Source organism: Marmota monax, unplaced genomic scaffold, assembly GCF_021218885.2.
Source record: "Marmota monax isolate L192 unplaced genomic scaffold, Marmota_monax_Labrador192_F-V1.1 WCK01_AAM20220418_F8-fsc00145, whole genome shotgun sequence".
NCBI classification, from domain to species: Eukaryota; Metazoa; Chordata; class Mammalia; order Rodentia; family Sciuridae; genus Marmota; species Marmota monax.
Window position 1 is genome coordinate 197485 of NW_026695201.1, and position 27886 is coordinate 225370.

Genomic DNA, 27886 nt, shown 5'->3' on the forward strand with positions numbered 1-27886 from the left:
GTTAGTCTGATTAGAAGGACATTGATCTGGAGTCTGTGCCCCATAATTTTAACCCGAGTGGTAGAAATCTTCCAGCAAGTTTGTTTTGCCCTGTGCACTTATCATTTTGGAGACAGGGAGTAGAAGTCCACAGAGGAGGTACCTTTCTTTCCTAATGAGGGATTTTTAAATTTCCTCTCTGGAGCCTGGTGCAAAAGTCTTCTCAGCACTGTATTGGGTGTGAGCTACTTGGTGACAAGGCCTTCAGAAGAGATGGTGAGCAGATAAGTTTTTAGTCTTGAACTGCCCTTGCTCTGTCCTCTCTGGGTTTTCATTTAGACCTAAGAACCCTGCCCTTTTGGAAAAAATTTCTCCTGCTCCACCTTTATGGCAAACTACATTTCTGCAATCAAGACAATCGTCTCTGCTTGGTGCTCTACAAGGCGCAGGCCTGTGACATGATGTGGCTTCCTTTGGAAAGGCTCAGCTTAGCTTGGGTTGGCAGAGCTGGCCTTGCTGATCCAGGCCAGGCCCTTGCACCAGAAAGCTTGAACACCATGTGGCACACATGGAACTCATCTATATTACATTGAAAGCAGGAAATACTGCTCTGAATTCCACCAGGTCAAAGACTTTAATGACAAAATTTTTTTAAATAGTTGAACCTTTGCAACAGCCTTGACTGTTTAGGCAAGCAACATCTGTTTAAGAAGTCGGCGTCTTTTCAAGACTCTTGGCTCTGCCAAGGCGTTTTCCATCTGCTCCCACTTTCTGTGGCTGCATATCTGGTTGTGACTGCTGGGCTCCATGTGACTGCCACCTGGCTGTAACTCTGTGGCTTGAAGCTGCTGTTTTAGCTCCTGATCCCTAGAAAATAGCATGAAGCAGAAGTTCATGTGTTAACCACATGATGGATGAGCCTAATCCCAGGGAGTAGGAATGAGAGAATGGGAGAGGCTAGGAAGTAAGGAAAACACACCTAAAGGTGTGTCTTCCCAACTTGGTCACAGCTATGCCACAAGTTGATTGCCTGGTCTCAAAGATGTTTCCATATCAAGCTTTTCCATCTTTGAGCAGTGCATTTGGTGGTGGTAAAGGAGAGAAATCCATCCGCTGGCTCTACTATCCCATTGTCAAGATCAACCTCCAGCAGGTGGCCCAGAGTGGAGGTGGGGGCACATGGTATACATGAGGGAAGTGCCACTGGGTCATGCTCCCACATGCCAAGAGAAACCGGGATCCTTGCCTGGCAGATGCAGCAGCCTGAATACACAGTAGCAGAACTAGTGCGGCCTGTGGCTACAGTGACTCCAGCCTGAGCAGTCCAGCATCCCTGCCCAGCATTGCTTAATGGTCAGTGTGTGCATTCTCAGCACCAAAGCCCTAGGACAAAGTCTTAGTGACCTGCCAAAAAACAGTGCAGCCAGAACCTTAGAGGCCTTCAGTAGCCAAAATCAAATTCAGCTCCAGATGACAGTTCCAAATAAATTATTGCAAATAATCATGGTAAAAACCCCACGTGCTCTACGCCAGGTAAATACCACTGATGCATAAAGCATCCGCCATGGCTGTAGCAGAAACGTTTATCCTTCCTGTGCATTTGCTCTTCTGAAGTCTCCCCTGTTTCTTAAGGTTTGAAGCCTTGCAGGCACCTATCTGTAGAGGTGGGTCCTTTCAACATTTTTTTTTGGATGGGGAGGGTGTCCAGGGATCTGACCCAGGGCCTCACTTATGCTAGGCAAGCACTCTACCACTGAGATATATCTGCAGCCAAAAGTGGTCCTTTGGAACTTAGGACAGAGAAGAACACAAACTCCTGTGAGATGCCCTTGGCCATGACACAGGGGGAGACAGACTGGCCGGTCCATACATGCCCACACTCTCTTTCCAGACTCTTCAGGGAGCTAAGTAGCTGTTCCTTATCAGGGGAGTAAGGCAGAGAGGGACCAGGAGTATGGTATAATGGGCTCCCTCCCCACAGCAGGGTGGGGACATCAGGAGTGGTGAGAAATGCTTCTCCCTCATACACCTAAACTCCAGGGCACTCGTGTCAAGATCTCCTAAAAGCTCAGTGGGCAGGGCTCGGGGGCACGCTAGGAGGGGCCTGTGGATTCCTGAGCTGAGTGGTGAAGGACCCTCTTCATTTCTCTAAGCAGTTATCCACGAGTCTTGTCTTCCCTGGCTGGGTCAGGAGGGCAGGTGCCCAGCACCCTCACTGGGTCACCATCTCCTTAATGAACCCTACACATCACTGATAAGGATGCCTGAGGATCTGGAAGTACCGAGGGTGGGTGTGCCGTTTGTTGGTCCCGTGGGATGTGTCTAGAAGCTCCTCTTCAGAACATGGTGGGTAACTGTCAACTGCAGACCTCAGCCTTGGGGCTACGGGAGTTATTCTGAGAAAACAGGCAAAGTCCCATTCTATACATTTATCCACTAAGAGCTGAGCATCTGACTGACCAAGTCCTGTACTGTGGGTGGCCGTGATGTGAGAATCAGGGAGGGTTTCTCTCTCTCTCTGTCTCTCTGTCTCTGTCTCTGTGCCCATCCGTCTGTCTGTCTCTCTCTCTTGTAAGGATGATAAGAAACATAGATGCAAAAGTTATAGAGACCCAGAGGGAAAAAGTGAAGCTTCCCTGAGAGGGGAATTAGGTCTTGGAGGACAAGTGACTTCCACAGATAAGACAGAGAGGGAACAGTTACTGGAATAGATTTGGAAAGGTATGGCCACTTGAAATCAGGTGTGTGTGTGTGTGTGTGGCAGGAGCGTGGGGTGCCTGTTCCTGTGGTGGTGGGGAAGGATTGGAGATGAAGCTGGAAGTTTGGGTTGGAATTAAACTGCAAAGAGCCTTGTGCCCACAGGAAAGAGTGAGCTGTCTGGAAAACAAGGGAATCCCAGCAGAGGGATCAACAGGCTGGAAAGTTCATCCTGCTGATCCTACTGGGAATGAATGGGGGTGGAAGAGTCTGGAGTAGGGACACCAGTCTTAGGTGACTGGAATAGTCCTCGTGGTTGTTGACAAGAGCCTGTACCAAGGCAGGGGCAGAGGGAACACGATTTATGAGACATGTAAGATAAACAGCAGAATGGATTGGACTGGGTGACCAATTCAGTGTAGAGAGCTAGAGACAGCTGTGTGTCTCCTGACTGGGGTGACTGGGACAGAGGTGTGGCTTCAGCTAAAGAAAGGGAGATGAAAGGGGAAAAGGAAGGGAGGGGGAGGGAAGGAGTAAGGAGAGAGAGAAAAAAATTTGTGGTTCATCTGATTAGTTTTTTTTTCTTGAGTTTCAGATACCTGCAGGCAATGCTGGTTTTGTTAAAAACAGTTAAAAAGTCCACTCCAGACTGACAGGTTGGTCTGACAGAAATTATTTTATTGGTATCCCCAAGCATTCTGAGATCTGAGGACATGAATTGCATTCCCCTGGAATAAGAGTCAGTCAGTAAAGATATGGATAAATTTGTGGAGATGATGTGCATTCATTGGGAGACTTCCCAACATTCAATTTGACAATGATTTACTGAAAGCCATCTGTATGCCAGGCACCATGCTGGGCTCTGTGTGTACATCAACTGGAGTCAGGCTTTGCTTTTATGGCCTCTCGCAGTTGTTGGAGAACCAGAAATGCCCCCAGCCCCATGTTTCTGCAACAGAAGAGAGATGTGGAGGAAAGAATGTGGTCTTGGGGGTCGGGAGCCCTGGGTTTACTTTAGTTTGGGCTTTGCTACTACCTGGCTATGTGATCATCATCATCTGGTTTCCTCCCAATTCTCTAGTTCTCAATTTCTTGCTGCAAAATTAGGGTTGTCCTAACCAACTTTCAGTTCTCTCCCCACATTGACAATGGTAATTGCAAATCTGTCAAAGTGCCATAGGTGCCCAAAGGAGAGATGGTGGGGTGGATACTGGTGGGGCTTAGGGAAAGGGCAGAATTATAGTAGATGGAGATGATAGGAAAGGCCTTTCAGGAGAAGGAATTGCAGAAGGGCTGAGCTAGGAAATGGAGAAGAGCACCTCCCAACTAGGGGCAGGGTCTGGAGGGCATGTTGATGCATAGGGTGTTCATTCACTCTTCATGAGAAAGTGTGGGGAAACAAAGATGGCGGCAGCCACCTTCCCCCACCCAGGGTGGTTGATAAAACCCAATATGCTGCAGGGAATTTCTGTATGCCACAGCAGCTGGTGGTGCTCTGGCTGAAGGACAGCTTCAGGAACAGTGTGATCTGTGTGCAAGCCCCCCGAGGAGTTACATGGAGGGCAGCCAGGCCTCCTGCACCTCAGCTCTCAGTACGGTTTCTGGACCTGTGGCATCAGCGTCACCTAGAAGTTTGTTACAAACAGAGAATCCCAGGCTCCACCCAGCCTCACGGAGCCAGGATCTGCAATTTCGTAAGATACTCAGGTATTCCGGAGGCACATTAAAGTCTGAGAAATCCTCTTTCTTGATAAGCCAAATTCCTCACCCCTCCTGCTTCTCTTTTATTTCTTGCTCAGAGGAAACAGAAGTACCTCCTGAATTTTTCTCGGGAGCATGCTAAGTTGGATCAGATGCCAGTTTGATTACCCATAGTTTCTTCTTCATTCATTCAGTCAAATGGTAATTTGCATATATTCCAATATGCATTCTAGCCGTGTCCTTGGGCATCCTGGAAGGTTGGGGAAGACCTGGGAACCGGAGTGCAAATTCCACTCACTTGGATGAACAGATGTTGGCACAGGCGCAGGAGAGAAATTAGTCTCAAGTCAGGTGACCTTGGAGATTCAGACAGGTGGAAAAGCATAAAGTGCAGTCCCACTAGAAGAACATCCATACGGCGACCATCATCCTTGGGGCATGTGCTTCCCATCTGGCAGGCTACTGCAGTCGTCCCAGGAGGCTGATAGCAATTGAGAAGTGTACCCACGCTGGCAGGACCTCCCTGCTGGAATTGAGGACTGTCAGGACCCACCGGAGCTGACACTCACTAAGGAAGCCTGGAGATGTAATGTGCCCCGAGTTGGGAACAACCTATCACTAGATTAAAAAGGAGCCACTAGGGCAACGCTGCAACCTAAGAAATAAGTGGGAGTCCAGCAGGGCTCTGGGCTCGGTGCAGACAGAGAGCATTTGACACAAAAGCTGCTGGATGTGGCCTGGGGTGGCTTCAATCTTCCCATTTCAATGCTCCTTCTTCCCCACGGAGAACACTGGGATTCAGAGGCTGAGACAGCAGTTGGGGAGATGCGTGGACTCATCTGTGAGGAGCTGGGGAGGCCAGCTGGTGGGGCCCGGAGGCTGGGGTGCATGCCTTCTTCACCTTGGCGTAGATGACAGAGGAGTCCTAGGAGGAAGGAACACTTAGGAGGGGGCCAGAGCTGTTGGGCCCCCGGGTGAGGCAACACAGGTCAGGAGACTCACCGTCTGATGGCTGAGGCTGTGTGCAGAGGCCGCTGTGGAAAGAAGGGGAGTGCTCAGCTGTGGAGGCCCACTCAGAGCTGTCCCTGTGCCCAGTGCTATAAGGCCAGTCCTTTCCACCCTAGGACCTCTCCTGTCCAGCAACTGCCCATTTTGTCCTCAGCCTTGGAGCGCTGACCAGCCCCCTCCTCAGCACCACCTCACACTTTGTTCCCCACTCTGAGCTTCCAGAAGCTCTCAAAAGAAGGGCTTCACCTTTGACCTTGGTAGTTCCTTGATCTTAGAGTCATGTCACATATTATGGAGCATTGTCTGAAGCAGAGAAGAGAGATTCCGAGTCCTGTCTACCTGGGATGGAGCCCTGGGTCTGCCTTGCCACCCCGGTGGTCTGGGGCTAGTCACTCAACCTCTCCTGCCTCAGTTGTCAAGTCTATATGATGAGAATCAGCATGTCATCTGCCTCTGGGCTTATTGTAGAGATGTATGCATCTATATGATACAGGTACATACTGTGCACCTGGTTTTAGATGGATAATTTCTATCATCTACCACGTGTTGAGCAGTTTCTGTGTGCCAGGTACAGTTCTGAGTGCTATAAAGAAAATAAACTCGGGGCTGGGGTTGTGGCTCAGCGGTAGAGTGCTCTCCTAGCACGCGTGAGGCACTGGGGTCGATCCTCAGCACCACATAAAAAGGAATTAAAGATACTGTATCCACCTACAACTAAAAATAAATAAATAAATTTTGAAAAAAAAAGAAAACAAACTCTATCATATGCAAGTATACTACAGTTATGTCTTTCTATATCTATTTATGCTACAGGTACAGTTCTAAGGGATATCTAAGATATTTATACATATGATAAATATATACTTATAGATATTTATTTGTATCCTAGTTCTAAGGAAATATATAGCTGAGATCTTAGATATAAATATATATCTTAGATCATATATATGTATCTCTCTCTAAGATCTCTTTCTATATATACACAATTTTTATTTACACCCCTATATAGCCCTGTTCTAAGGGATTGATCTGTCTACCGACCAATCTATCAATCATCAATCTATATCTTAAATATATGTTAGATCATTTGTATATACACACACACATATATATATCTTAGATGTATCTTAGATCTGCCATGATGGGATTGGCGTCCTTAGAAAATGAGACACAAGAAAGATGATCTCTCTATCATGAGAGGATATAGCAAGAAAGCTCTTGTTTGCAAACCAGGAAGAGGAAGAGGGGAACCTGACCATGTTGGGAACTGTGAACAATAAATGCTTATTTTGTAAGCCAACCAGTCTATAGTATTCTGTATAGAAGCCCAAAATACGACAGCAGAGAATAATAGTCCTGCTCCATTTTATAAACAAACAGCTTTACAGAGGGGTTCAATGACTACCCAAGGTGATGGTTCTGTACTTAGTTAGATTGTACTGAGGCCAGCAGTTGAGGACAGAGAAAGCAGTACCATATGATGGGCTTGGGTTAACCCCAAACAGTGTAGGCACAAGTTAAGAAGCCCCAGTGAACTAGGCTGGGGGGCAGCTGGCTCTGTGTCTGGCTGGCCCAGACCTTCTGAGGAGGAGGAGATGGAGCAGTAGGCTGTCAAGCTTGAAGGTTGGCCAGAACAGGTGCTTCCTCTGCTCTTACCTGAATTTCTGCTTTCCTTCTGGAGGCACGACACTTCAGAGTAAACCACGTCTTCTCCTCTAGAATTTACTTAGAGAGAAGTTGACGTGTCAGAGGAGAGGAAGGAGCTTGCCTCTTATCTGAGCCCTGTCCTCCTCCCCAGCCTGTTTATTGTCCAAAAGGACGAAACCTTCTGGGTCTGTGGGTTGTCGCTCCTCACCTCCGGTACCAGCTCTTTCCCACACCGACCCTGTGGCCCAGCCCAAACGGCGTGTCCCTGGTCCTCACCATTCATGTACACTGGCTGCAGCTCTATCCATCCTGGCACATTGTGGTAGGTGGGGTCCTGGGGGTTGGAGTCTGAAGAATGCCTGTGAGACACAGAAACACTGGTGTTTCCCAGGGGCCTGACACAGTGGCTATGGTGATCCCTCTCAGTGAGTTTTTACCACATAATGGGCAGTCAAGCCTGGAATCATATTCATGACTACGAATCATGAGGAATTCATAATATATGTTTTCCCAGACTTTATGGCCACCAGGTATGTAACAAGCACTGTACTTAGAGCAATATTAAGTTAGTTCTATTTTATCTCCATTCTACAGATAAAAAAAATAATGGAGGTTTTACAAGGTGAAGTGATTGACCATGACCATGTGACCAGAAAGGGGAAAAACCAAAATTCAAACCAGGCTCCAGAACCTCTACTTCCACAGAGATCAGAATCAGAAAAGGTCTTAGGAACTCTGGATGGTTCGGATACTGCTACCACTGCTACCAGGGGCTTGCCCGGGGATAGTGTTGAGCCACAGTGTGGCTACTGAAGTCAGCCTTAAGGATCCAAGACAGTGGCCCTTCTTCAGCTGGCAGAGTGACTTCACTGGGTGACCAAGTTATGTGGCTCTATCTTTTTGGCTGTCATCACAACAGGTCTTGATTATGTTGGCCAAGTCCAGAGATTTCCAGGTTAATTAAGCTAAGTCATCTCAAGACATGGATGGACTCAGGGGTCATAGTGGTCACTCAAACAAGCCAAGAACTAGGTGCGATTGTATAAGGATGTGAGCTGAGAAATAAAAAGTAATGGATACTTGATGTGAAAAGAATACCTATACAGTTAAAGTGGTGGATGGGAAGGTCCTGGGAATTGCCTTGAGGTATCCCAACAGAAGTGGCGACGTGAAGCGGGTACCACCCATCTCAGCATCATACAGCAGAAACTGGGCTCTTGGTGATAATTAGGTTCAATTCCATTGTATACCCCATGGGAATTTCATTAACTACATGGAAACACAGCCCAGGTCTTACCTGGAGGGGTCAGAGGCAGTCCGTCCCCCTGTGAAAGAAAGCACAGAGGTATTTGATTTAGGAAAAGAAGACCTTCTTAGGGGGCCAGCCGCAGGAGACTTACATAGAAATCACCAGGCATTGCTGTCAATAAAGTCTGAATCCTTCCCAAGGGAGGTGATATATGGGACCCAAGCTACTAAACAACTGACCCTGGCCTCCAAAGGAGTATGGTTTTAATGTGAAATAGGAGTCTACATAAACTGTAGGCCTTTAACTTGGAGTTTTTAAAGAGTGATCTTTAAAAATGACAGGCAGTTTAATAACTGCAAGGCAGGAAAATAGACTTTATCATCTACAAACATACTGTGCATTTTTAAAAAAATCAACAAGTTACCAACTCCTATTTGGCTTCTGTTTTTCACTTCTGTTTCTCAGAGTTGATGTCCTCCTCTTCCCATCCCTTAGGGGTCTTTGTAGATACCCAGGGAGGCATGTTGCAATTTGGGGGGTTGGATAAGCTGCATGTCACCCAGGCTTGCTCCACTAACACGGCTCTTTCAGCAGTTTCAGTTTTGGTAAAGAGGGCGTTGGGGGACCCAATGGGAAAGGTGAAGAGGGATTGCGGGGTGGAAGGAGAGGAGCTTTTGAAAGCCTGGGGTATGGTCACACAGTCGGCCTGAGGTTGAAGGAAGACAGAGGAGGGATGGGCTCAAGCGGAGGTGAGCCAGGAGCTTCTTACCTGCTTTCCTCGAAAGCCAATGGTAGAAGAGCAGTGCGCCAGCAGCAAGGACCACCGTCCCCAGCAGCCCCCCAGTGACTCCTGGGGCTACAGGACCACTTCGGCTTTCCGTTAGCCCTGACAGGGAGACCCCATGCGTGAGCCCAAGACAGAGGCTTGTGGCCTTCAGCTGCTCTGCCCCCTGAAGCTGGTGCCTGGCCTGGGAGACAGGACGAGCCTAGAGGCCCAGAATCCCTGAGGCGAAGCGGGTGTTGGTGTGGCACAGGACATGGCTCCTGGCTTTGTGAGGCAGTGCGTTGCCATGATTGAGACAAGGCTGAGGGTTGGGATGGACAGTGGCCAGTGAGAGAAGAGCCAGCAGATAAACCCTGAATTTGATGATACTCTTTGTCCCTGCCCCCACCACAAGTGCCATCACTGGAGAAACATTTGGAAATATATCAGTTTATAGAGCTACCAGCTTAGTGTACCTGGGAAGCACCCTCTTGGTAAAGCCCATGAGAATGACCAGAGGGTCCTTGGAGGAAATTTTTGGCTCACACCTGTGCCCTGGGCATAAGAAACTTACCTGGGATGAAAAGTGCCACCGCCTCACTGCGCTGGGCACCCTGGCCATTGTCAGCCTCGCAGGAGTAGTTTCCAGAATGTTCTGCAGTCAGGAAGAGGTTGAAGGATGCTCCTCCCCCAGAGGGCGCCGAGCTGTTCCCCAGGGTGACGTCCTCATGATAAAACTGGTACAGGATCGGGGGAGAGCCCCTCAGGGCCTCACAGTGAAGCTCCACCACGTCCCCCACCTCAGCCTGGGCCCTGGGAGCCCTGAGGGTGAGCACAGGGCGGGACACTGGAACTGAGACAAAACAAAATGTCCATGGCAGTTTCTGCTTCTAACATATTTGTAAGAAAAAAGAAAAGTATTACAAACAAACGGAAAAACGTTAGAGCTCAGTCTCTGAAAATGGATTAAAACAAGCCATAGTTAATGACTTTGATCCATAAATACCTTTTCATGTACAGTAATATTCAATAGAAAAATGTAGAAAGTGATGGAAACTTCAAATAGTCAGTAAATATAAAAAGACTTTTATCTTCATTATGAATACATTACATGTATGCAAGTAAAAACAACCTGAATACAATTCCTTTTCCTTCTCACCCGATTGGCACAGCCCAAATGGATGGATAATACCTACAAGGTAAACAGGCACCTTGTTACTGACTAGGTGAAAAAGCAAATTTAAGACACTTTTTTGACAATTTGGAAATATCTACCAAATTTAAAACACTTTGAAAGCTTGACCCAGCAAAACTACTTCTAGGACCATCTCCTTTAGGGATACTGACATAATGTAGGTCAAAATTGTTTGTATAAGGATTTCTATAATAGCTAAATATCAGAAATAACCTGGTAGACCAAATAATGCAATAATGAAAGACCTAGCTAAGATGCATAGGTGTATTTTTAAGTGAAAAATGGAAGTTGGGTAACTATATATGTAATATGATCCTACTTGGGTAAACATATTCTGTGCCTCAATGTTCATAGAATATTTATGGAAAATACTCATGAAACAGTTAACAGGTAGTTATATCTAGGAGAAGAGAAGTTGGAAAGAGACCTTTGTGTTCACTTATACATTGCTGTTGGAACTACAAATTGGTACCACCACTCCGGAAAAAGTATGAAGATTCCTTAGGAAACTTGGGATGGAACCACTATTTGACCCAGTTATCCCACTCTTCGGTTTATATAAAGGACTTAAAGTCAGCATGCAATCTGTATTTGGGGTAAAATTGGGAGTTCATAACCAACTTGAATCTAATGCATGAAATATGATATGTCAAGAGCTTTGTAATGTTTTGAACAACCAATAAAAAAAATAAATAAAAAATAAAAATAAAGTCAGCATACTATAGTGATGCTGCCACATCAATGTTTACAGCAGCTCAATTCACAATAGCCAGGCTATGGAACCAACCTAGGTTCCCTATAACAGATGAATGGATTAAAAAAACAAGTGGTATATATACACAATCAAATATTACTCAGTCATAAAGAAGAATGAAATTATGGCATATGGTAAATAGATGGAACTGGAGAATATTATGCTAAGTGAAATAAGCTGGTCCCCCCCCCAAAAAAAAGACAGAATGTTTTCTCTGATATATGGATGCTAAGTCACAACAAGGAAGGGGAAGATTCGAAGTTCCTTGGACAGACAAAGGGGAATGAAGGGAAGGGAGGCGAGATGGGAATAGAAAAGACAGTAGGATGAATCAGACCTATCTGATTAAGTTATACTAATTCTATGTATGTATAATATGCCAAAATACACTCTACTGCCATGTATATCTAGAAAGAACAAATACATTTTAAAAAGAAAGAAAGAAGTAGGCCTTTACAACGTTGGTCCTTTTGTAATACTGGATTTTTTTAACATTCAGATAAAATTTCATGATATGGATCTTGAAACTAGGACACACGTCATAGAGAAGAGAAACTGCCTCCCAGTCTGCTCTTCTGGGTGGTTGCTGTTCTCCATGACTTGGGTCCTAGCTCTGGAACTCAGACACAATTTATCCAGGATGTTCAGGAAACTCTTTAGCTAGGTTGATAATAGCAGCAGAATAACAGGTGTTTGTGCCAGGGAATCATAGGAACAAGGGAAGAAGGATGATCAACAGTCCCAGTTCAGAGGACTGAGGCAGGTGCTACTGGGACAGGAGAGAACATAGAGCAGAGAACAAATGAACTGGCTGAATGGGAGAAACCACACCTCAAATCAGCTCACCTCCCGGTGACTTAGAGATCACTGCACTGGCTACCTCGAGTAGAGACTGGATCCTGAGCTAGCAGTCCCAAATTATCCTGTTTATTTAACTTTGTCTCTAATCCTCAAGATACTTAGCAATTCAGCCAAGAAAGACCAAGAGTGTAAACCTATGTTTGGCTCAGGGGGTGCTCGTATACCATAGCATAGTCTCCCGTTCCTGGGACGTATCCCGGAGGTAGGGACAACCCTCTTCTCCTTTTGCATGAATCCTTCTAGGAAACTTTGTGTCTGTATGTTCTATATTCCCTGTCCAGGAAATTATGGGAAATTATGGCACAATTTCCATCTAGGACAGGGAAATTATGACACGATTTCCATCTAGCCGGATTTCCCACTTTACGGGTGAGGAAACTGAGGTCAGTATAGGAAAGATACTTGGTAAAGGTCATATAGGAAGTTAATCTTTAAAGCCAAGTCTAGAACATTCATCTTAACAGCCCTAAGCAGACTTTCTTTACCCTAGGTCTCCCTAAACAAGGTTTTAAAGGTCATCGCCAAACAGATTAAAAGCTCAAAAGAAGCAGTTTTCCTTTGGTTATTACACTTAATGGTAAGGGGTGAAAGGACAGCTTAGAGAAGACAAATTTAATTGATGGGGGCTATTTTTATCCCATGTCATCCTGCTGTCCCCTCCTCTGCCCCTGTCACCTGTGCTCTTCCTTTAAGGACCCAAAGGCTGAGAGGCTGTGCTAATGTTAGCATAGGATTTTAATATGGAATATGAATAAAATTTCTATTCCTGGGAATGAAGTGAACTCAAGAGTAGAAGCTTCTTGGAAGTCATGGAGAGAAGGACCCAGGCAGGGAAGGGTCTAATATTTGGGAGAAGCAGAGAAACCTATCCTCAGAATTCTTGGGCATTTCCTTTGTATCATAATATCAGGTCAGGATGGGGTCTGTGTTGTAAAAAATGTCTTCTCAGTATTTTCAGAGAGAGCTTTAATCACACTGAAGGAGAAATGTGCTGTTGGGAAGGTCGGGCTTCCTGAAACTCTACCTCAGGAGGGACCTCAGATGTTCAAACAGGGGCTCTGCAGACAGGAAGAGGCTGGGAAGGCAACCAGACAGGAGCCCGAGGAGCGCTGCACCTTCATTTGGTGCTGTTGGAAGGGAAGGCACAGGCAGGTCTCCCTTGTGCTGCTGGTGGGCACAGCAGGCTCACCTGTGACGATGACAGTCACCAATTCACTGTGCTGGATCTCCAGGTCATTCTCAGCCTCACAGGAGTAGTTTCCAGAATGTTTCTCCATCAGGGAGAGGTTGAAGGAGGCTCCTCCCCCAGAGGGGGCCATTGTGCTCCCCAGGGTGACATCCTCATGATAAAACTTGTACAGGATCGGAGGAGAGCCGCTCAGGGCCTCGCAGCGAAGCTCCATCACATCCCCCACCACAAGACGGACGCTGGGATCCCTGAGGGTGAGGACAGGGCGGGACACTGGAACTGGGAGAGGAAAAACATCCATTAGCCTCTCTGATTGAATATATTCTTCCACACTAAAGACGTTTCAAACAGGAAAGTGGTTTTCTTGTTTTTTAATGACCTTGATACACGAATGGAGAGCTCATCCTTTACACATTCTGAGAACCTTCTTCAGACCTCAGGAAACACTGACATGTGTTATTACACACATGTGGTTTGGAGCACTGAGGTGTACAAACCCAAGAATATTTGAGGGATCTGAAAACAGATGAAATTGAAACCTGTGCATCTGATAAGGATGAAGAGGGGAAGGAGAAACGAGTCCAACAGAAAACGAAGGAGAGGAGAGAGCTGTGGCATATATAACCAGGGATGGAATTGAGTCTGGGCTACATTAGAAACAGGACTCACAAGAGGATGGGCATTGCAGTGTATTTGCTCATTTTTATATTTAATTAATCAATCACAAATTACTGAATACAAGGTATCCATAAGTTCCAACAATGGCTGTATCTAATGGATATTCAATGGTAAGAAAGACACAGACCCTGTTCTCACAGTTCCAATGCAGGGGAAATGGTAGGCAGAAACTGAACAAAACAGAAATTTAGAGTCAAAGCATTGATAATTGAGACCAAAGATCAGGTGCTAAGAAAGGTTGAATACTGGGACTGGATCTAGCACAGATGAGTCAGGGGAAGCTTCTCATGGCATTAGAAATTAACCATGGGAAGAGGGAGGAAAGAGGACATGAGGCAGGTAGACAGTATGTGCAAAGGTTCTGGGTTGGGAAGAAGGTGGGCATAGGTGGGGGTAGCACTGAGGAAGGCTGGAGAGCCAGGCAGGGCTTCCCACACCATGCTGAGGAATTTGATCCTTCTTCACTAAGCAATGGTATGAGAATTTTGACCTGGTTAGGCAAAATGGACTGTAGTGGGGGCAGAAGTGAAATTGAGGAGTAATGTCATTGAAGTAGTTGAAATGATGAAGGCTCTGACTAGGATGGTGGCAATAGAGATAGAGAGGATTCAAGGAACACCCCTCAGTTTCTGCCTTGTGGATTTGGGTGAAGCAAGTGTGATGAGCAGTGGATGGAGCAGGATCAAGCAATGATGTTTCTAGCTGTGAGAGAAATGGAGCAAGTCAAATGCCCACGGAAGGAGCCTATGAGGAGAGATGCAGAGAGTCATGAGTGAGAAAGGGATAATTGGTTTCATGAAGGTTCTGAGGATGCATGAGAGGATGGAATGTAGAGATCAAATGGAAATGTTCACTGACACCGGGAGAAGAATTCCCTGCTCCATACCTGGGGGGAAGGGGGCATAGTTATTGTGTGGAGAGATACACAAATACTCAGTTTGATGGTAGGAGTCAGAGGTATTCTTGGCAGATGGATTAGGGAGGGAGTCGGAGAGTGATTGAACTGGGAGTTCTGTTGAGGTCTGAGGAGAGTAGTGACAGAAGGAGTTGCTGGAAGGGCAGGAGGTCATGGTGAGTAGTAAGTGCTTAAAATGGTCTTTTAGGGTTGGAGGCCTGTGTATATGTGGAGTGGATGATGGATGTGGGAAAAGGACAGGCCATGGTGTTGGTCATGGATATAGACATGTGGTCATTAGAGTCATAAAATGATGGTGGGATGAAAATGTTTAAGGGATCTAAGTACATGGAGGTCTTTGGTGATCTTTGTGATAAAACCAGGTAGCTGAGTCTTTTCTCAAATTTAGCGATGGTGAAGCAATGGGTGGAGGTGGATCAGTGAGATGTGACCAGATGCTCAGCTCATGACAGTGGGACTTGGTGATATTGCTGAATGGAAAGGGACATGTAAAACAGGAAAAGTAGGAAAATTGGAAAATTTCCTAGCAAGGGTCCTGGATGGGAGCCGAAGTTTTTCTGGCAGAATGCAGGAGAAGCTAGGGAGAAATATGTGAGGTTTTATAACATTGGCTACAGAACATTGCTAGTAAAAATGTACAGCTAGAGAAAGGAAAGTACAGCTGGAGAAAGGAGAGTACAGCTGGAGAAAGGAAAGTACAGCTGGAGAAAGGAAAGTACAGCTGGAGAAGGGGAAGTACAGCTAGACAAAGGAAGGTACAGCTGAGAAAGGAAGGTGCACGCTCCTCCACCTGTAGAATCCAGGCACACCTGCTCTCCATGTGGCTGTGCAGGCAGCAGGCCTGCCATGACAGCCCCCAGGGGGTGCTTCTGTGGAAACTGAGCTCCAGTCTTGCCTACTGGGGCTGGTGGGGCAATGGTCTGTCCCTTCTGCTGCTGTTACTGGGAAAGGCCAACTTACTTTTGACAGTGAGTGTCATTGAGTCACTGCGTTGTGTCTGAACACTATTGCTGGCTTCACAGAAGTAGTTTCCAGAATGTTCTGCAGTCACAGCAAGACTGAAGGATGCTCCTCCTCTAGAATGGGCCTTTCTGCTCCCCAGGTTGACATCCTCATGATAAAACGTGTATGTGATTGGGAGGGAGCCGCTCAGGGACTCGCAGTGAAGCTGCATCACATCCCCCACCACAGGCTGAATGCTGGGATCCCTGAGGGTGAGGACAGGGCGGGACACTGGAACTGAGAGAGGAAAAACATCCATTAGCTCTTTCTTATTGAATATATTCTTCCACACTAAAGACATTTGAAACAGGAAAGTGATTTTCTTGTTTTATAATGACCTTGTGACACAAATGAGAGCTCATCCTTTACAATTCTCAGAACCATCTTCAGACCTCAGGAAACACTGACATGTTTGCAGTAACTTCCTGTGGTTTGGAGAACTGAGATGTACAATCTCAAGCATATTTGAGGGATCTGAAAACAGATGAAATTGAAAGCTGTGCATCTGATAAGTCAAAGGATGAAGGGGAGATGGAGAAACGAGTTCAACAGAAAACGAAGAAGAGGAGAGAGCTGTTGCATATATAACCAGGGATGGAATTGAGTCTGGGCTACATTAGAAACAGGACTCACAAGAGGATGGGCATTGCAGTGTATTTGCTCATTTTTATATGTATTCATCACAAATTACTTAATACAAGGTATCCATAAGTTCTAACAACGGCTGTATCTAATGGATATTCAATGGTGAGAAAGACATAGACCCTGCTCTCAAAGCTTCCAATGCAGGGGAAATGGTAGGCAGAAACTGAACAAAACAGAAATTTAGAGTCAAAGCATTGATAATTGAGACCAAAGATCAGGTGCTAAGAAAGGTTGAATACTGGGACTGGATCTAGCACAGATGAGTCAGGGGAATCTTCTCATGGCATTAGAAATTAACCATGGGAAGAGGGAGGAAAGAGGACACGAGGCAGGTAGACAGTATGTGCAAAGGTTCTGGGTTGGGAAGAAGGTGGGCATAGGTGGGGGTAGCACTGAGGGAAGGCTGGAGAGCCAGGCAGGGCTTCCCACACCATGCTGAGGAATTTGATCCTTCTTCCCTAAGCAATGGTATGAGAATTCTGACCTGGTTATGCAAAATGGACTGTAGTGGAGGCAGAAGTGAAATTGAGAGGTAGTTAAATGTCATTGAATGACGAAGGCTCTGACTAGGATGGTGGCAGTAGAGATAGAGAGGATTCAAGGAACACCCCTCAGTTTCTGCCTTGTGGATTTGGATGGAGCAAGTGTGATGAGCAGTGGATGGAGCAGGATCAAGCAATGGTGTTTCTAGCTGTGAGAGAAATGGAGCAAGTCAAATGCCCACGGAAGGAGCCTATGAGGAGAGATGCAGAGAGTTGTGAGTGAGAAAGGGATAATTGGTTTCATGAAGGTTCTGAGGATGCATGAGAGGATGGAATGTAGAGATCAAATGGAAATGTTCACTGACACAGGGAGAAGAATCCCCTGCTCCATACCTGGGGGAAAGGGGGCATAGTTATTGTGTGGAGAGATAGACAAATACTGAACTTGATGGTAGGAATCAGGGGGGGGGGTTCATGACAGATGGATTAGGGAGGGAGAAGGAGAGTGATTGAACTGGGAGTTCTGTTGAGGTCTGAGGATAGTAGTGACAGAAGGAGTTGCTGGAAGGGCTGGAGGTCATGGTGAGTAGTAAGTGCTTAAAATGGTCTTTTAGGGTTGGAGGCCTGTGTATATGTCGGGTGGATGATGGACGTGGGAAAAGGACAGGCCATGGTGTTGGTCATGGACATAGACATGTGGTCATTAGAGTCATGGAATGATGGTGGGATGTAAATGGCCAAGGGACCTAAATACATGGAGGTCTTTGGTGATCTTTGTGATACAACAGGTAGTTGAGTCTTTTCTCAAATTTAGCAATGGTGGAGCAATGGGTGGAGGTGGATCAGTGAGATGTGACCAGATGCTCAGCTCATGACAGTGGGACTTGGTGATATTGCTGAATGGAAAAGGGCATGTAAAAAAGCAAGAGTAGGAAAGTTTGGAAATTTCCTAGCAGGGGTCTTGGATGGGAGCCGAAGTTTTTCTGGCAGAAAACAGGAGAAGCTAGGGAGAAATATGTGAGGTTTTATAACATTGGCTACAGAACATTGCTAGTAAGAAAAGTACAGCTAGAGAAAGGAAGGTACAGCTGGAGAAAAGAAAGTATAGCTAGAGAAAGGAAAGTAAAGCTAGAGAAAGGAAAGTACAGCTGGAGAAAGGAAAGTACAGCTGGAGAAAGGAAAGTACAGCTGGAGAAAGGAAATTACAGCTAGAGAAAGGAGAGTACAACTGGAGAAAGGAAAGTACAGCTAGAGAAAGGAAAGAACAGCTAGAGAAAGGAAATTACAGCTAGAGAAAGGAAAGAACAGCTGGAGAAAGGAAGGTACATCTAGAGAAAGGAAAGTACAGCTGGAGAAAGGAAAGTACAGCTAGAGAAAGGAAAGTACAGCTGGAGAAAGGAAGGTACATCTAGAGAAAGGAAAGTACAGCTGGAGAAAGGAGAGTACACCTAGAGAAAGGAAAGTACAGCTGGAGAAAGGAAGGTACATCTAGAGAAAGGAAAGTACAGCTGGAGAAAGGAAAGTACAGCTAGAGAAAGGAAAGTACAGCTGGAGAAAGGAAAGTACAGCTGGAGAAAGGAGAGTACAGCTGGTGAAAGGTAGGTACAGCTAGAGAAAGGAAAGTACAGCTAGAGAAAGGAAAGTACAGCTGGAGAAAGGAAATTACAGCTAGACAAAGGAAAGAACAGCTAGAGAAAGGAAATTACAGCTAGAGAAATGAAAGTACAGCTGGAGAAAGGAAAGTACAGCTAGAGAAAGGAAAGTACAGCTGGAGAAAGGAAATTACAGCTAGACAAAGGAAAGAACAGCTAGAGAAAGGAAATTACAGCTAGAGAAATGAAAGTACAGCTGGAGAAAGGAAAGTACAGCTAGAGAAAGGAAAGAACAGCTAGAGAAAGGAAATTACAGCTAGAGAAAGGAAAGAACAGCTGGAGAAAGGAAGGTACATCTAGAGAAAGGAAAGTACAGCTGGAGAAAGGAGAGTACACCTAGAGAAAGGAAAGTACAGCTAAAGAAAGAAAAGTACAGTGAGAGAAAGGAAAGTACAGCTGGAGAAAGGAAAGTACAACTAGAGAAAGGAAAGTACACCTAGAGAAAGGAAAGTACAGCTAGAGAAAGGAAAAAAATGCTAGAGAAAGAATAGTACAGCTAGAGAAAGGAAAGTAGAGCTGGAAAAAGGAAAGTGCAGCAGTTGAAACAAAGTACAACTGGAGAAAGGAAAGCACAATTAGAGAAAGGAAAGTACAGCTAGAGAAAGGAACAAACAGCTAGAGAAAGGAAGGTACAGCTAGAGAAAGGATAGCACAGGTAGAGAAAGGAAAGTACAGCTGAAGAAGGGGAAGTACAGCTAGACAAAGGAAGGTACAGCTGAGAAAGGAAGGTGCACGCTCCTCCACCTGTAGAATCCAGGCACACCTGCTCTCCATGTGGCTGTGAGGCAGCAGGCCTGCCATGACAGCCCCCAGGGGGTGCTTCTGTGGAAACTGAGCTCCAGTCTTGCCTACTGGGGCTGGTGGGGCAATGGTCTGTCCCTTCTGCTGCTGTTACTGGGAAAGGCCAACTTACTTTTGACAGTGAGTGTCATTGTGTCACTGCGTTGTGTCTGAGCACTATTGCTGGCTTCACAGAAGTAGTTTCCAGAATGTTCTGCAGTCACAGAGACACTGAGGTATGCTCCTCCTCTGGAGTGGGCCTTTATGCTCCCCAGGGTGACATCCTCATGATAAAACGTGTATGTGATTGGGAGGGAGCCGCTCAGGGACTCGCAGTGAAGCTCCATCACATCCCCCACCACAGGCTGGACGCTGGGATCCCTGAGGGTGAGGACAGGGCGGGACAATGAAACTGGGGGAGGAAAAACATCCATTAGCCTTTCTGATTGAATATATTCTTCCACACTAAAGACATTTCAAACAGGAAAGTTATTTTCTTGTTTTCTAATGACCTTGTGACACAAATGAGAGCTCATCCTTTACACATTCTCAGAACCTTATTCAGACCTCAGGAAACACTGACATGTGTGTAGTTCTTACCTGTGGTTTGGAGAACTGAGATGTACAAACCCAAGCATATTTGAGGAATCTAAAGGGATGAAATTGAAACCTGTGCATCTGATAAGTCAAATGATGAAGGGGAGATGGAGAAAGCAGCTCAACAGAAAACGAAGGAGAGGAGAGAGCTGTTGCATATATAACCAGGGATGGAATTGAGTCTGGGCTACATTAGAAACAGGACTCACAAGAGGATGGGCATTGCAGTGTATTTGCTCATTTTTATATTTAATTATTCACAAATTACTGAATACAAGGTATCCATAAGTTCTAACAATGGCTGTATCTAATGGATATTCAATGGTGAGAAAGACATAGACCCTGCTCTCAGAGCTTCCAATGCAAGGGAAATGGTAGGCAGAAACTGAACAAAACAGAAATTTAGAGTCAAAGCATTGATAATTGAAACCAAAGATCAGGTGCTAAGAAAGGTTGAATACTGGGACTGGATCTAGCACAGATGAGTCAGGGGAAGCTTCTCATGGCATTAGAAATTAACCATGGGAAGAGGGAGGAAAGAGGACATGAGGCAGGTAGACAGTATGTGCAAAGGTTCTGGTTTGGGAAGAAGGTGGGCATAGGTAGGAGTAGCACTGAGGGAAGGCTGGAGAGCCAGGCAGGGCTTCCCACACCATGCTGAGGAATTTGATCCTTCTTCACTAAGCAATGGTATGAGAATTCTGACCTTGTTATGCAAAAAGGACAGTAGTGGGGGCAGATGTGAAATTGAGGAGTAGTTAAATGTCACTGAAGTAGTTGAAATGATGAAGGCTCTGACTAGGATGGTGGCAATAGAGATAGAGAGGATTCAAGGAACACCCCTGAGTTTCTGCCTTGTGGATTTGGATGAAGGAGGCATCATGAGCAGTGGATGGAGCAGGATCAAGCAATGGTGTTTCTAGCTGTGAGAGAAATGGAGCAAGTCAAATGCCCACGGAAGGAGCCTATGAGGAGAGATGCAGAGAGTCATGAGTGAGAAAGGGATAGTTGGTTTCATGAAGGTTCTGAGGATGCATGAGAGGATGGAATTTAGAGATCAAATGGAAATGTTCACTGACACCGGGAGAAGAATCCCCTGCTCCATACCTGGGGGAAAGGGGGCATAGTTACTGACTGGGTGGAGAGATAGACAAATACTGAACTTGATCGTAGGAATCAAGGGGGGGGCATTCTTGGCAGGTGGATTAGGAAGGGATTAGGAGAGTGATTGAACTGGGAGTTCTGTTGAGGTCTGAGGACAGTAGTGACAGAAGAAGTTGCTGGAAGGGCTGGAGGTCATGGTGAGTAGTAAGTGCTTAAAATGGTCTTTTAGGGTTGGAGGCTTGTGTATATGTGGAGTGGATGATGGATGTGGGAAAAGGACAGGCCATGGTGTTGGTCATGGACATAGACATGTGGTCATTAGAGTCATAAAATGATGGTGGGATGAAAATGGTTAAGGGATCTAAATACATGGAGGTCTTTGGTGATCTCTGTGATACAGCCTGGTAGCTGAGTCTTTTCTCAAATTATCAATGGTGAAGCAATGGGTGGAGGTGGATCAGTGAGATGTGACCAGACAGTGGGACTTGGTGATATTGCTGAATGGAAAGGGACATGTAAAAAAGCAAGAGTAGGAAAGTTGGAAAATTTCCTTGCAGGGGTCCTGGATGGGACCCAGGTTGCTCTGACAGAGGTGCAGGAGAAGCTAGGGAGAAATTTGTGCGTTTTCATAACAATGGCTTCAGAGCACTGCTAGTAATAAAAAGTACAGCTAGAGTAATAAAAGTGTAGCTGGAGAAAGGAAAGTACAGCTGGAGAAAGGAAAGTACAGCTGGAGAAAGGAAAGAACAGCTGGAGAAAGGAAAGTACAAGTGGAGAAAGGAAAGTACAGATAGAGAAAGGAGAGTACAGCTATAGAAAAGAAAGTACAGCTGGAGAAAGGAAATACAGCTGGAGAAAGGAAAGTACAGCTGGAGAAAGTAAAGTACAGATAGAGAAAGGAAAATACAGCTGGAGAAAGAAAAGTACATCTATAGAAAAGAAAGTACAGCTGGAGAAAGTAAAGTACAGATAGAGAAAGTAAAGTACAGCTGGAGAAAGGGAAGAACACCTATAGCAAGTATAGTACAGCTTCAGAAATAATTCTCCAACTAGAAAAAGGAAAGAACAGCTCGAATAAGGAAAGTACAGCTAGAGAAAGGGAAGTACAGGTGGAGAATGGAAAGTACAGGTGGAAAAAGGAAAGTATAGCTAGAGATAGAAAGGTACAGCTGGAGAAATCAAAGAACAGCTGGAGAAAGGAAAGTCCAGCTGGGAAAGGAAGGTGCAGCTGGGAAAGGAAGGTGCACGCTCCTCCACCTGTAGAATCCAGGCACACCTGCTCTCCATGTGGCTGTGCAGGCAGCAGGCCTGCCATGACAGCCCCCAGGGGGTGCTTCTGAGCTCCAGTCTCGCCTACATGGTCTGGTGGGCTATGGTCTGCTCCTTCTGCTGCTGTTAGTGGGAAAGGTCAACTTACTGACAGTGAGTGTCATTGTGTCACTGTGTTGGGTCTGAGCACTATTGCTGGCTTTACAGAAGTAGTTTCCAGAATGTTCTGCAGTCACAGGGAGTCTGAAAGACACTCCTCCTCTAGAGTAGGCCACTCTTCTCCCCAGGGTGATATCGTCACGGTAAAATGTGTATGTGATCGGGAGTAAGCCGCTCAGGGCCTCGCAGTGAAGCTCCATCACGTCCCCCACCACAGGCTGTGACATGGGAGCTCTGCGTGTAAGGACAGGGCGGGACAATGGAACTGAGGAGAGAAAACATGTTAGCTGACATTAGTGTCTTCTTAAAAAAATTTCAAACAGTTCTCCACTAAAATAATGTTAAATTTACAGAATTATATAAAATAAATAAGAAACATTCTATCATTTATCTTATTTTTATTTTTCAGAGATTTCCTCAGTTGCGTATGTGTTAATAACTTTCTAAGCCGTTTCTATGTACAAATACACTTACTCACAACAACACATAAATACAGTGAAAACCACAGGCAGGGGATCACAATACACACTCTTCCGCAACCTGCTTTCTGCCTTAGCAACCTACCCTGAGCCTCTTTCTGTGGTATTTACAAACGATCTGCACCATTCACTTAAAAGAACCAAGTTTATATATATTGTATATATATATATATATATATATATTTTAGAATTTTTTTAAATGTGGACACAATATCTTTACTTATTTTATTTATTTATTTTTTATGTGGTGCTGAGAATTAAACCTAGTACCTCACAAGTGCAAGGCAAGTACTCTACTGCTGAGCTATAACCCCAGCCTCAAAGTATATTTCTTTATATACAATAAAGGGCAACTCTTATGTATGTAAAATTTTGTACAGATATTACCTACTTTACAAACCTCGGAATATTCCATTGTGTTGATTTACTATAATATACTTAAGCAATTCTTTCTGAATGAATGTTTAGGTCATAATTTTAAAATGTTTGTGTAGTACTGCATTAAGTGATCCTGTAGATATATCATTATATATTTGTGCATGCATTAGGATAAATTCTTAGAAGTAGAATTTCTTGGAGGAGGTATATGAACAGTTTAAATAATGATAAATTATTCTTTAAAATGTTGGGGACCAATTAACACCTGCACTAGGGGCAAATAAGTATCTGTTTCCTCATACCTTTTTCAGTTAGGTTTATATTTATTATTTATTCTCTTTTTCTAGTCACTCCACTTGAATAATTCACTCATTCTCTCCTGTGTGACTCTACAGGCTGCTAGTTAGTTTTCCATGTAACTTTACTAACCCATTAATGAATTTCTAAAAATACTCAGAAATGATTTATAAAATGGAAATTTTGAAATTTGTTATTAATTTTATAAAACGTTTTCCATTTTAACTGACATACAGTAATTGTGCGTATTTATGGGTACAGTGTGACATTTTGATATTGTATACAATGTGTAATGATCAGATCAGGGCAATTGGTGTGTTCCTCGCCTTAGATGATTATTTGTTTGGAAGCAACATTAATTTTTAAAAAAATTGTCAAGTCAATTCTTTTTTGTTGCCCATTATGAAATAATAGTGATCACAAGAAAATAATTGTTATTTTACTTCTTCTCCTGCTTCTGACCAGATGATTTTTCTTCATTACACATATATTTTTTAAATTCTCAGTGTTTGTAATGGTTTTCTATTCTTTCTTTTAATAGATTTTTTAGTTGTAGATGAACACAATACCTTTATCTTATTTATTTATTTTTATGTGGTGCTGAGTTTTGCCCAGTGCCTCACACGTGCTAGGCGAGCGCTCTACCACCAAGTTACAGCCCCAACCGTGGTTTTCTATTCATAACCATAGTTTTCACAATCGAAATGTGGTTTTCAACCTTCTTGGTACAATATTCTCACCTGAATATGTGTTAAAAAATAATGTTTCTCAAGTCTTACTTGAGAAATTCTGAATTTAATTTCTTTGGAGAGGAGCTTAATGACAGGTATTTTTGCCAAGTTCCCAGGTGATTCTCATGTGCAGCCAGGGTTGGGAAACTCTGATCTACTAGGTTCAGTCTGTATTTTCATATCACGTTTCCCTCATTATATGTCCTTTATGTTGATTCACATCTTGAGGGGCTGGATTTTCTCAAGAAGTAATTTTTTTTTTCAAGAATGGTTAAAGGGCCCTAAATTCCCTGAGTTTCTGCATTTTTGACAGTGACTTTTCAGTTTGATATAAAATTCTCCGTTCTCATGCCTCTCCTCAAGGTCCAAGTCTGGACACCACACTTCTCTCTTCGGCATCGACTATTGTGCAAAGTCAAGGACCAACTGGATATTTTTCTTTCTGAGATGACTGCTCATTTTTTCCAAAAACCCTCTCTCTCGCTCCACCCCACTTCCTTTCCCCTCTGCTTCTCTTCTCTCTCTTTCTTTCACACACACGCGTGTGCGCGCACACACACACTTTAATTCTGAAGTTCAAAAACTTAATTGAGATAATCTTATGTACATGCTAATGTTTTCTTCATTTTAGGAAATTTTCAAATTACATCTTTGAGTTTCGTTTTTCTCTTCAGTTTGGTTTTCTAATCTGTTTTTGAAATCTGTTATTTATTTTTAAAAATGTTTTTAAAATGTTTTTCCACTAGAAGCATTTAATTATCCAAACATGGGGTATCTATTGTCTGATTTCCATATTATATTTTTGCCTCTTTTTCTGTTTTGCATTCTGTATTGTTTTCTCATAATGATTCTTCATTCAATTAACATTTTTTAGGGGTATCTCTTCTATTCTTATTGCCTTACATTTGGATTTTATTTCTAAAACATCTTTGTAATTTTCTTTGTTTCTCCCGAGTTCTGCTGAATGGTTTTCTTATCTCTTCTTATTGTTTTATCGTCTTATCATCTCTTCTTTGACCTCTTTAATTTATTTTTTGAACTTTTTTTGAGTCCATATTTTCTCTAATTGTATTGAGACTATCTAGAAGAATTTGAGAGGTTTTTTTTTTTCCTGTTTTCTGTAGCAATTCTTCTTCATAAAAGTACTATGTCATCTTCTTTTCTCCTTATAATTTTTAAAATTTTAATTGACATAGTAATCATATCTATATTTGGGGCATAGTGTGCTATTTTGATACATGTATAGGGTCAGGATAATTAGTTAATCCATTACCTCAAACATTCATTATTTCTTTGTGTTGGGAACATCAAAATCTTCTCTGCTAATTATTTTGAAGTAGACAATTAGTTGTTGTCAATCATAGGTACCCTCCCAATGTGCCATAGAACATTAGAAATATCCCCCCTTTCCAAGTGCACCCCTATTAACCATCTTCTCCCCCGACCACTTCCCAGCCTCTGATAAACACTATTCTATTCTTGCACAAGAATAGAAGAGTTCCAAATGCCCAGTGTCACACACTGTTAGGCTCAGGGAGGTAGGGAAGACCTATACCATGAGGTCCTGTACTCTTAGAGCTTATATCCCATTGACATTGAGGGAGACAGACAAGGAACAGGAAGTAGAGAGGTTTTAGATATTGCTAAGTGTGAGGACATAATAAAACATTATAATGGGTTAGTGGATGCATTAAGGCTGGGGGCTCTGGTTTTGGAATCGTCATATTCTTTCCTTTCACACCCAGTCCTCTGCAGACCTACTGTGAGAGCTGTAACTGCTTGAGACTTCTTTGGAGAAATTATGGTGTTGCCCAATATTTGCCCGCATGGCGGTGCTTGCAGCTGAACTACGTGTGTTAGGGAGAAACAGGTGACGCATCTGTGCGTCAAGTGAAGAAAAATTGGCTCAGAAGACGGAGGGCACGAAGTGATGATTTGTGAAAAGAAATGTGTTGGGTAAAAGCTGGGGGAGTCTCTGAGCTGTCATGGGGTCAGGTTGAGCCAGGGATGGATAAGCTCTGAGGCCTAGGTTTGCTGAGAGTCCAGAAGGGTGATAGGCTGATTGTGATAGGAAGCAGGAAGGTTCCCGCAGACTTGTGAAGGGGCCTGAGAGAGAGGGATCTGACTGGGGATGGGCTTAGCAGGAACTCAGGGCTTACCCAAGACGGAGAGCCTCACAGCCTCACTGCGCTGGGGGCTGAATCCATTATCAGCAGTGCAGTAGTAGAACCCAGAATGTTGTGCGGTCAGAGAGATGCCCAAGGATGCTCTTCCTGTAGAGGGGGTTGAGCTGCTCCCCAGGGAGACAGAATCATGATAAAACTTGTACAGGATCGGGGGAGAACCTCTCTGGACTTCACAGTGAAGTGTCAACCAGGTTCCTTCAAGGAGCCAGTTCTTAGCAGGGTTGAGGGTGAGGACAGGCTGAGACACAGCAGCTGAGGGAGAGAAAATGGGTCAACCGTTGCTTCTGCCTCTTCCCTGTAATTCCCATCTGTGGCCAGAGCAAATGGCCAGACTCTATTCTCTCCTGGCCCTCAGGGTGGTCCAGCAACCTCCCAGGCTTCTCTCCCCATCCCTCCCCATCCCTCCCCATCCTCCATCTGTGTTGAAAGCCACAGCCCAAGGGTCCCCAGCAAACTTTCAGACTGCCAGCTGATGATTGGCTCACAGCAGCCCCAGCAACATCTAGCTGATTGGCTCCTCTGCCGTGATGCTCATTGGGCTATTTCCCCGCCCTTTCAGACTATGGAGCTGCTCATTGAGGGACTTTTTTGGCTCCGCCCATACGACCCAGCCAATCGGCCTCAAGAGCAGGAGGAGTAGGGGTGGGAGAGGCTTGTGGGAAGCCGGTGGTGGCAGTTGGGCTCTGAGGAGCTGTTTTGTTTGGCCTGTGTGGTTCTTAAAAATAAAGTTAGTTTCTTTTGACAAGTGGCTCCTGAATTGTGCCCAGCCAGACTGTGGCACATCTGGTCTGCTCCAGTCTATTCCTTCTCCATCAGACCCCTGCCTCTTCCCTCCTGCCACCCTCGTCAGGTGACCTGTCCCCCTTTTGCAGAGGAGATGATGTCCTTGGGGGCACTTCATTAGGGTTGGTCTCAGGGCTTTGCCCGTGGCCATTCTCTGACCATCTCTATTTACATGTGTGCAGGGAGGGTCCCTGAAGATCCTTAAGTCAAGGGCCTTGTCAAGAGACATGGCCCTAGATCAGTCCTGACTCTAACATCCTAATTGTTCTGCTTTTCATTCTTAAGAGGCACTGAACATTGCTTAAACTGCAAAGGGATTGGTAAATATGAAGGGTGCAGACATATTCCTCACCACTGAATGTTTTCTTTATTCTCTATGTCTGAGAGTTTCCAAAACTTCCCACGGCCTGCAGCCCTTTCTGTCCTTAGCTCTTTCCTGCTAGACTCTGACTAACTCCTGGAAGGTTTCTCAGAGCATTGGATGTCAATGTCCACTCCCACCCGGCTGCCTGTGGTCTGCACAGAGGACCCCTGTGTGCAGTTTGGTAATCCATTCCTTGGATGACACTCAGCAGCACTCGCCTTCCCGTGGCTTGATGGTTACCAGCCTGCTGGTAAAACTTTTGTGACTACTGTTGACTTTACAGTAATAGTCCCCAGCGTCACTGCCTTTCACCATGGAGATCTTGAATTCTGCTTCTGAGG

The 27886-nt window shown here is 44.7% G+C and overlaps 1 protein-coding gene across 4 annotated transcripts in view; it reads right to left on the reverse strand.

Annotated features, from left to right (window-relative positions):
• Positions 1-3333: 3333 nt before the first annotated feature.
• Positions 3334-27886, reverse strand: part of Fcrl5 (Fc receptor like 5) — a 32996-nt gene continuing 8443 nt past the window's right edge. For 3 of the 4 annotated variants that reach the window (XM_046428897.2, XM_046428898.2, XM_046428896.2), the window contains 12 exons: positions 26372-26650; positions 22317-22592; positions 19332-19610; positions 15598-15876; positions 13044-13322; positions 9619-9897; positions 9051-9167; positions 8330-8357; positions 7309-7391; positions 7042-7110; positions 5380-5411; positions 3334-5302 (listed from right to left, as the gene is read on the reverse strand). In XM_046428897.2, coding sequence (XP_046284853.1) covers positions 5213-5302; positions 5380-5411; positions 7042-7110; positions 7309-7391; positions 8330-8357; positions 9051-9167; positions 9619-9897; positions 13044-13322; positions 15598-15876; positions 19332-19610; positions 22317-22592; positions 26372-26650 — 2090 coding nt within the window. In that variant the 3' untranslated portion in view covers positions 3334-5212. The remainder of the gene's footprint in view (positions 5303-5379; positions 5412-7041; positions 7111-7308; positions 7392-8329; positions 8358-9050; positions 9168-9618; positions 9898-13043; positions 13323-15597; positions 15877-19331; positions 19611-22316; positions 22593-26371; positions 26651-27886) is intronic. The other variant, XM_046428899.2, reaches the window with a different exon arrangement.